A 10,384-nucleotide genomic window follows, 5' to 3' on the forward strand; every position below is an offset into this window, starting at 1 on the left:
TCGGGAGCGAGCTCGGGGGAGGTTGGGGAGGCCGTCGGGGACGAGCGGGCGACGGGGAGCAGGCCGGCGGGGTAGGAGCTCCGGGCGGCGGCGTCGTTCCACGGCGAGGAGGACGGGGGCAACGTGCTCGGTGGAGGTCGGGGAGGTCGACGGGGACGAGCGGCGGAGAGGAGCGGTCCGGTGGGGAAGGGGAAGCAGGCCGGCGAGGGAGCTCCGGTCGCCGGCGCGTCTAGGCGGCAACGGGCACGCGAGGGAGAAGGGCGAGGTCGTCGCGGCGACGGGCGACGGGGTCGGGGGGTTTGCCCCGGTCCAGATCCAACCGAGAGAGGGAGGAGGAGGCCGGGAGGTGCTGGGCCGGCGAGATGGCGTCGCGGAGGAGGATGGAGGCGCGGTGGGTGTGGCGATGGGAGGCGTCGGGAGCGCGGGATCGATCCCGATCCAAATCGGATCGGGAGGGGGGAGTGGCAACGTGGGGCTAGGGTTTCGGGCATCCAGGGGGAAGTAGAGGGCGCGGTTGGGCCGGCCTGGTTGGCCCGGAGGCCAGCTGGGCTGTGGCCCAGTGGGGGGTTCTTTCTCTCTCTTATTCTTCTTTTTTTTTCTTTTTTTCTTTTTCTTTTATTTATTCCTTTCGGTTTTATTAAATTATTAATTTATTTCAATTTTGAAGAATTTGAGAACAACACCTAAATATGGTATGTTAAAGATACCACTGCCACATTAATTTGGACAGCTAAATAAAATAGTTCAATATTTTACAAAATACAAAAGGCATTTAATTACTTTCTTTTGCTGTTGTTTTATTTTCTTTTAAGCATTTAAACTTTTTATAAAAATGTGGTTTCATCACCATAATTACCTATGTATTATTTGGTTCACTCCGAACATTTAAATTTTAATATTTGAAAACTTTTATTGTTTGCTCGATTTTGAATTTGAAATTCGAACTAGGTTCCGAACTAACGCGAGTTTATCCACAGTAGCCGAGGTGACGTGGCATCATTAGCGGGGATTACTGTAGCTTAATTACCCGGGCGTCACACCAGTACAACATAGATGACATCTATCCTCATGGGCCATATTTGTGAAGACAATTCAACAACCGAAAGGCAACAAGAGATCTCACTTTGCAACATGCCAAGAAGTCGCGAGAAAGGGTGTCGAGATAGCTTTTGGGGTGCTGCAATGCTTTGTTATTAACCATGACTTTGTTGCACACTGGGACAAAATATATTGTTGGTTGCGACAGATCATGAGAACATGTGTAATCCTGTACTATGGTATACATTGTGAGAATTAAATATGATGAGATGTCATGTTGATGATGTGGAAAACATGCATTACTTGCCATGTGGACGGGTTGCATGTATATGAGAAATAAAACAATTAATGAGGTAGCATCTATGTCGAGGTGACATTTGTGCATATTGAGAGAAATATAAGTAGTGGGTGGCTTGCCATCGTTAACATAGTGGCGGTAAGAAATGGCCACTCAACAAGTTGCTCCTGTCCTACCCCGCAAAAAAAAAGTTGCTCCTGTCCTCAAGGTTGTCGGCCATCGTGTCGGCGGCAACATTACCAAGGAACAGGCCTTCAAGTACGTGCCGGTGCAACAGCTTGGCATGCCGATCAAGAAGATGGAACCAAATGTGTGCCAAAGGCGCCGCCATGAAGGTAAAGAAGCATAGGAAGTACGGCACAATGAGGGCAGAAGGCAACGCAGCCCCGGCACATGCATCACTTGCCATGTGGATGGGTTGCACTTTGGACACTGCACCACTACCATGTACTGCAAGACAGAGACGCGCTGTATGACCGGGCATGCGTGGAGGACGAACCGGGCGGGAGGGCGAGTGCTAAGGAGAAACCAACCGCACAAGAAAACCACACCGCCATATGATCGGCTTCACAAAACATGCTTATAAAAAAAGGTAAAGTGTGGCATAAAGTTTGGTCAAAAGGGGTAAAATGGAAAAAATCGTATAAACAGGGTAATCCATATAAAAATGACAAAAACAAGGTTAAAAGTGAAATAGACTCTTCTTATTGTGTGTGCAGCGAAACGAACCAATAATTACATCATGTGGAATATTCTTCCTCAGCACTCCCCCCATTGCTTCATGCTAAACCAATAGGAAACCCAAATAGTACCACACAACAAGCATATTTCTGAATCACCGGGCCAGCAAGCGTTCCAGTCCAGTAACCGAGACGCTCACACGGCCGACACGGCGTAGACCGCAGCGATCGCGAGCGCCAACACCATACCCGCCGGGCCATGGAGCGACGAGCCTCCGCTCCCCTGCAGATACGCCGACGGCGTCGTCTTCGATCCCAAACCGGCCGGGGTGGTCGGTGTGTTGGCACTGGCGCCGGGAGCACTGCCACCACCAGCTGCAAGCCAAAAAGACGGCTCGTGTCAGCAACCCAAGAACCTATAACACATTATTATACGTGCAGTGCAGCTCTTGACTCTTGTAACTCGTAAAATACTACTGTCGAGCACTTACCGCCGTCGCACTTGCTCGCCGGCGGGGTCTGCACGTTGCAGGCGTTGGGCAGCTCGAGCGCGCGGGTCTTGTTGATGGTGACGCCGCCGAGCGACGACGAGTCACCGCCAAGCGCGCTGCAAAGGCACTGCGGCTGGGACTGCACCACAGAGGCGAGCTGCGAACAGCAGGACTTGGTCGGCGCCGTGCCGCTGCCGCTGATGTAGTTCATGCACGGGTACAGGCCGATCAGCACAGACGTGCACCCGGACTGCGCCGTCGCCGACGCCACCAGCAGCGCCAGTGCCACCGCCGCGGCCAGGAGGACGCTGCTGCTGCTGGACATGGCGGCCACCGCTCTCGCTCTTGCCGCCATTGATGGATGTTTTTCCCCCTTGCTTTTCTAGCAAAAGATAGTTGCTTTTCTTGGGTCGGATGGAGGCTTGGAGCTGGCTAGTTGCTGCTTGCTTGCTTGCCTTGTGTGTGTGCTTTTGGAATTCGAGTACGCGTGTGTTATTATAGGAGTGGGTTTTGTTGGGGAAGGTGGTATTAGTTGGGTATGTTGGTGAGCTGCATGTTCCTACTTCCCACTCTTGGAACGATATGATTTCTGACTCTGAAATCCTGGAGTTGTCATGGACATTTTACTTCAGAAAATATATGGGTGTGGTTGCTGAAGAGGTTGGTGTTGAGCGTTGAACAAGTGATTGCCCATCTTCTTTTGTTTTTTCTCTCGAATACGCACAAAAGTGCGTATCATTCATTATAGAAGGGTGGGAAGACTCCGAAAATCCACAAGTCCATCTTCTTTTATTGATTGCAAATTTGGTGACGATCTTTTGCATGGAATTGCCGCACAAGTGATTGCTTCATACTAACAATGATCGACAATCACCACATTACCACATGACGATCAGATATTGCTTGGGTTTACCTTGTAGGATATCTTTGTTGTTCTTTCATGGAAGATGATCGTGTTTTGTTCAAAGTGCTATTTGTAGGTAAACTATAAAAACATTGTTTGAAATTAGTGCCTTGTCATGAAGAACAAGTCATATGGACAATTTCAATGTACTTGTGTGCCTGCAGCGTGCAGCAGCAGCGACCGGCAAGATGTAAGGTGTGGTCGTCAGGACCATGCATTGTACGTTATTCGCACTAGAGCCTCCGATATGCAAGGGGGTGGCCCTGGGCTTGGTGTTTACTCATAATGTTCTGTATCCCCTTCACGCTAATACAACATCCTTTTTGGAAAAAGATAGCTAGTTAGGAAGTGCTCCAGTAACTAGATGTGTCATCCTGACATGCTACCAGTCAATCTGGTACTCCATATCTTCGGGCAGTGGATTCCGGTAGACCTTGCCGCGGGCGTGGAGGAGGGACATGGGCGGTGAGTGGTGGTGGCAGATTTTGGCGTGGGAAGGCGGAGCTGGCATTGGCACGACTGCCCGGCGGCCGGAGTTGTGGGCCGCCATGAGCGGTCCCCTCTTGATGGGGTGGCACTTCCATCATCCGGGTTCGTGTGTCGGCAGTGGGCCGACGACACGAACTGGCCGCTAGGTATGTCCTCGTGCCTGAGGTTGGTGCTCCCTGTGTGAGGTTCGGCGCGTTGTCGCCTTGGAGTCGGGCTTCTCGGCTCTGAGTCACCACCGGTCAAGCCAGGGTGGGAGCTTGTGGATCGGTTGGGGAGTTGTCTTCTAGTTGTAGCGTCGGTGTCAGTCCGTGGATGTGTGGACGGGGCAACATTGTGCCATTTGTCAGACCGGTGCCTTTGGTTGCGGACATGGTGTCGTCTGAGATATTCTCAACAATGGCCGTTGGTAGTCACTTGGCTACCCCCCCCCCTCCCGGTCCATCGGGACTGGATGGGACTGTAGGCATGGGCGCTCCTACGGTGGTGGTGCCAACCCTGGCTCGGTGACATATGTCAGGCTTTACCTGCCATGGTTTTCTGCATTGTGAAGTGGGCGGTTGGTGTTGTCTCAAGGCTTGGCGAGCTCTATGGATGCGGTGATGGCTACATCTCTTGGCCATGTGGGCGGCGAGAGATATGGCAGTGGGTGGCTCGGGCGTGCTCTAGCTATGGAGGCGCCCCGATATAGATCTGGGATCTATGCTCGTTGCGCTTGTCCTGGTGTCCTACCGACACCGAGGAGCGACCGAGTGAAAGCTCCACGATTTGTGACGACTACGACGACGCTCGCGAGCACCGTTTTATTCTTGAAGATATCTGATGTCTACTACACAATCTTCTTCTTGTAGACGTTGTTGGGCCTCCAAGTGCAGAGGTTTGTAGGACAGTAGCAAATTTCCCTCAAGTGGATGACCTAAGGTTTATCAATCCGTGAGAGGTGTAGGATGAAGATGGTCTCTCTCAAACAATCCTGCAACCAAATAACAAAGAGTCTCTTGTGTCCCCAACACACCCAATACAACGGTAAATTGTATAGGTGCACTAGTTCGGCGAAGAGATGGTGATACAAGTGCAATATGGATGGTAGATATGAGTATTTGTAATCTGAAAATATAAGAACAGCAAGGTAACTAATGATAAAAGTGAGCGTAAATAGTATTGCAATGGTAGGAAACAAGGCCTAAGGTTCAAACTTTCACTAGTGCAAGTTCTCTCAACAATAATAACATAACTAGATCATGTAACTATCCCTCAACATGCAACAAAGAGTCACTCCAAAGCAACTAATAGCGGAGAACAAACAAAGAGATTATGGTAGGGCACAAAACCACCTCAAAGTTATCCTTTCTGCTCGATCTATTCAAGAGTCCGTAGTAAAATAACACGAAGCTATTCTTTCCGTTCAATCTATCATAGAGTTCATACTAGAATAACACCTTAAGACACAAATCAACCAAAACCCTAATGTCACCTAGATACTCCATTGTCACCTCAAGTATCCGTGGGCATGATTATACGATATGCATCACACAATCTCAGATTCATCTATTCAGCCAACACAAAGTACTTCAAAGAGTGCCCCAAAGTTTCTACCGGAGAGTCAAGACGAAAACGTGTGCCAACCCCTATGCATAAGTTCACAAGGTCACTGAACCCGCAAGTTGATCACCAAAACATACATCAAGTGGATCACGTGAATATCCCATTGTCACCACAGATAAGCACGGCAAGACATACATCAAGTGTTCTCAAATCCTTAAAGACTCAATCCGATAAGATAACTTCAAAGGGAAAACTCAATTCATTACAAGAGAGTAGAGGGGGAGAAACATCATAAGATCCAACTATAATAGAAAAGCTCGCGATACATCAAGATCGTGCCATAGAGAGAACACGAGAGGGAACACGAGAGAGAGAGAGAGATCAAACACATAGCTACTGGTACATACCCTCAGCCTCGAGGGTGAACTACTCCCTCCTCGTCATGGAGAGCGCCGGGATGATGAAGATGGCCACCGGTGAGGGATCCCCCCTCCAGCAGGGTGCCGGAACAGGGTCCCGATTGACTTTTGGTGGCTACAGAGGCTTGCGGCGGCGGAACTCCCGATCTATCTTCGTTATCGATGTTTTTAGGGTATATGGGATTATATAGGTGAAAGAAGTCGGTCGGGGGGTGCTCGAGGGGCCAGGAGACAGGGGCGCGCCCTATAGGGGGGGCTCCTATCTCCTGGCCTCCTCGAAGCTTCTCTGACCTGGACTCCAAGTCTCCTGGATCATATTTGTTCCAAAAATCACGCTCCCGAAGGTTTCATTCCATTTGGACTCCGTTTGATATTCCTTTTCTTCGAAACACTGAAATAGGCCAGAAAACAACAATATGGGTTGGGCCTCCGGTTAGTAGGTTAGTCCCAAAAGTAATATAAAAGTGTATAATAAAGCCCATAATCATCCAAAACAGATAATATAGTAGCATGAATGCTTCATAAATTATAGATACGTTGGAGACATATCAATATCGTCGTGGTGCTCCTCTCCGTGTCTGGGTTCCGGGTGAAAACCTTTATGTTGGAGATATGCCCTAGAGCCAATAATATTGTATTAGTATATTTTCATATTCATAATTAAGTGTTTATATTTCTTGTTACAACTGCTATAATCCTGGAATATGCAATTCAGTAGAAAACTCATATACATGTGTGAAATAATAAATGGATAAAATAAAGGTTCCTAGTCCCGCTATAAGAGTAGCTCAAGTGTTGTCGGTGATAATGTTTTTCAGATCTTGGGATATCGTTAAGTGTAACACAATCCAAAAACAACGTTGATATTATGACGTTGGAAGAACGATCATATTGAATCGGCCCAAACTTGTTTGTTATGAATTGACATAATATCGTTTGTAATCAATTGTAATAACACAGAGTGTTAACATGTGATTTTTCTACTTAGACAATGAGAGTATCGTAGTCACTTCTTACCGTACGATGGACTTTGGGGTTGCTCAAATGTCACATGTAATACGGTGATCATAATGACAACTTATAGGTTCATCAAAAAGTTTGATAAGTGACTATATAGCTTGAGAGTGAGGTTTGTTCCTCCGACAATGGGAAGATATTCTTAGGGCCCATTCGGTATGACGTCATCCATCGTCACCTGGCCAGACACAGGTGACTTTGTCATGGGGATGCCGGAACACAATAACGAGAAAGAAGAACAAAACTGGTCGAGGATAATGCCGCAATGAGCATGTGATGACTCAGGAGGATACCGATGCATCCCGGGTTTTGTGAAGTATCGCAAAGCAAATGGAACATCACATGATAACCAAAGGTTCACTCAAATATCACTCGTGTGCTCATAGGGATTGATATGGACGTCCATGGTTCCACTGTGAGTCATTGAATGAAGGGGTTTCATTCATGTCTGTGAGTTACCGAACCTACGATGTCACAAGCTTAAGGTAGTCATGATCTGCCGAGTGTTAGTAGGATGGGAGTGATGAGAAAAAAAATTTGGAATTGTTTCATTAATATTCGAAATAGTTCCGAGAGGGTTCGAAAGCGTTCCGGGCTCACCAAATGGTTCCGGAGAGTATTGGGTAATACCGTGTATTAAGATAACTAATATATAGGTGTAAAATGGTTTGGGGGCTGTTAAATTATATATAAAGGGTATGAAAAATATTTAGAACACTTTTATATCTATTTTAGTAGAAACGGGACTTAAAAGTCCAAATAGGAGAAGGAAACTTGGGCCAAGTGGAGATTCCCACCACCCCCGCCACCCTTATGGAAGGGGAAGACCGAATTGGACTCGGGGAGGAGTTGGACTCCTCCCCCCTGGCCGGCACCCTAAGGACTCTCCTTCCCTCCTTAGTCGCTTCTCTCTCCCTCTCCTCTAACCTATATATACTAGGGGGTTTTGCTCTACTGAGACACATAAGTTTTTGAGCCTCCTCTAGTTCATCTAGCCTTAGTTTTAGTTGGTCATAGTTGACTAATTAGAGCATGGTCTAGTTCCTCTAATCCTCATAATTAGAAGTCCAGTGTGCTTCTAATCTCCTCCATCTAATTCTCCGGCGATGATTAGCTCTGGATAGCGAAGCGCTGCCGAATCCTGAAGGCTGCATGCTTGCAACCAAGTAGAGTGGTCGTGCTTTCGTTCTTTTGTTCGAGGGATCTTTCGAGGGTGGTTCGCGGGATTGTCATCAATGGTTCAAGGGACTCCAAGTACGATTTACACCGACATTCATCTACTTCCGTTGCACTCTGGAGTCGGTAATGGTTGTTGATCCAAACCATATATACATCTTCATAGGTTGTGTTTGGTAGGGTGCCTGAAAGGTGCATGAGGGCAAAAGTTCCCAATCCGACCCACTTTCACTTGTTTGGTACGGTGCATGGGCTCATCTGGGCTATGCCCAACTAATGCAAAAAGGGCCCTCGGCCATGCCCATCCCATGCACCCCAAAGAGGATGCATGGAGGCAGCCATGTTGGCCCCGACCCTCGTCCACACCCACCAGACCACGTCTAGATATGTTCAAATTTTCAAAAAATGTTGAAAATTTCAAATTTTGTTTAAATTTCCAAAAAAAATACAAAAATTTCAAATTTTGTTTAGATTTTTGAAAAAGTTTAGAATTTCAAAATTTATATAAATTTTCAAAAATGTTTCGAATTTCAAAAAAAATCAAAAAATGTTCATAGTTTATTTTTTTTTATTTTCAAAAATGTTCAGAATGTCAAATTTTATTTAAGTTTTGAAAAATGTTTAGAGTTTTTATAGAATTTCAAATTTTGTTTAAATATTCAAAAAATGTTTATAAATTTAAATTTTTTAAAAATGTTCAGAATTTCAATTTTTGTTTAATTAAAAATCAAATTTAAAATTTTATTGAAATTTTAAAAAAAGTTCAGAATTTTATAAAATGTTCAGATTTTTTAATTTTATTTAATTTTTCAAAAATGTTTAGAATTTCAATTTTTGTTTAAATTTTGAATGGAAGTTTAGAATTTCAAAATATGTTTAATTTTTTATTCACGTTTTTTTTCAATTTTGTTCACCATTCAAAGAAATTATTCGGAATTCAAAATTGTTCAACATGTCTAAACACATGCAGGCTGCCAAACAAAGTCTCAACTCAGCGCATACACCGCTGCCGAAAACAACAAATGCATGGACTCAGCATGTCTACACTCAACATCTATAAGAGGGGAAAACTAGGCTAGGTCCACACATGCTAGCAAACAAACTCATATTGTTCCTCGGTGATCGTAGAGCTATTTTTTGTTTTCTACTACGTTTTGCAACACTTTGTCCATTCTAGACTCAGCAACGGTGTCGCGTTGCGTCGTTCTCCCTCCCAAGGGTGTTATCGTGGAGCTTAGGTGTACTAGGGAGTAGAGTGGCATTGTTTCATTTCTTCCTTTGTTATCTCTCGGTTGTGTAGTCACATGCATTTGCGTGATCCGGTTATCCTGGGATTGGCTTTGTAAGAGGGCTTCCTCTTCATCTTGTATCGTTCAGTCTTGTACTTTCTTCGCCTGTTGCTTTATATATAAAGTGGAGCAAAAGTCTATTTTGAGAGATGTAGCGAAAAGGAGGGAGTGGAGGTTAGGGTTTCGAGCGGGGTAACGGCTGACCTTGAGGGCGACGAGGTACACGATGGAGGGATCGCTTAGCGGAGTGGTCGGTGGCGGCAATGCAGGGAAGGCGTTTGTGGCCGAAGACGTGCTCCTGCTATCGTCACCTGAAAATCAAAAAAACAAAGGAAGAGCAAGACTGATTTGGAGTCCAATAGCACAACCATAAGACGAGCAGACGACTTTGGGCTCCAAGTGACACTCACAAGAATAAACATAATACAAGAAGAGCAACAATTGGCACATCATCCCTTTAGCAAAAGGATAGTAGTACTAGTAGTAGCAGCAACATCAGAGTACATTGGTAGGCTAAGGATATATTAGTAGAATAATACTACTATACTACTTAACAAAATGAAGATGATATGCCGCATTGAACGTGGCCTGGTGACTCCTCCGATCTGATGTCGAGTATGTCGCGCGGCGCCCGCCGCATCACTCTAATTCGAGAGTCTTATAGAGCATGACCGTTCCACGGGGGCCAATAGCTCCTGTGCGACGTTTTTGATGTGAATTGGCTTGAGTGCGACGTTGTTCGAGCGAATGGCTGTGGTGCGACACATTTGAGCAGGTAAATAGCCCAGGGCCACATGGGGTGTTAAATGTGGTTAAATTGGTAGTCAACCAAGCCCGTTTATGTTAGGACATGTGGGTCCAACTTAATTGCTCCTCAAAACAACTGATAGTGCCCTGCCGCCCGCCCGTGTCGGGCCCGCCACTCTGCCCCCTCCCCCCCTTCTTCTCCAGTGGCGGCGGATCTTGCATTCTCGGTGGCGGCGGTGGAGCCCTCATTCTCAACGGCGGCGGTGCCTTCATCCTAAAAAAATGGTGAGTGAG

The 10,384-nt window shown here is 46.4% G+C and overlaps 1 protein-coding gene across 1 annotated transcript; it reads right to left on the reverse strand.

The window, feature by feature from the left end:
- Positions 1-1,980: 1,980 nt before the first annotated feature.
- On the reverse strand, positions 1,981-2,962 carry LOC119306402 (non-specific lipid transfer protein GPI-anchored 2-like). Its single transcript, XM_037582628.1, has 2 exons — positions 2,508-2,962; positions 1,981-2,391 (listed from the first exon to the last, which is right to left on the reverse strand). The coding sequence occupies exons 1-2, from the start codon at positions 2,860-2,862 to the stop codon at positions 2,213-2,215; spliced, it is 534 nt and encodes a 177-aa protein (XP_037438525.1). The 5' UTR covers positions 2,863-2,962; the 3' UTR covers positions 1,981-2,212.
- Between the last annotated feature and the right edge of the window lie 7,422 nt (positions 2,963-10,384).

This window comes from Triticum dicoccoides, chromosome 5B, assembly GCF_002162155.2.
Source record: "Triticum dicoccoides isolate Atlit2015 ecotype Zavitan chromosome 5B, WEW_v2.0, whole genome shotgun sequence".
NCBI lineage: Eukaryota > Viridiplantae > Streptophyta > Magnoliopsida > Poales > Poaceae > Triticum > Triticum dicoccoides.

What these genes read in the sequence shown, in the direction of transcription:
- LOC119306402 (XM_037582628.1), bottom strand. Translation starts at nt 2,862, where the DNA reads ATGGCGGCAAGAGCGAGAGCGGTGGCCGCCATGTCCAGCAGCAGCAGC. An exon ending in GGCGAGCAAGTGCGACGGCG is followed by an intron (nt 2,392 to 2,507) that starts GTAAGTGCTCGA and finishes TTTGGCTTGCAG; the next exon opens with CTGGTGGTGGCAGTGCTCCC.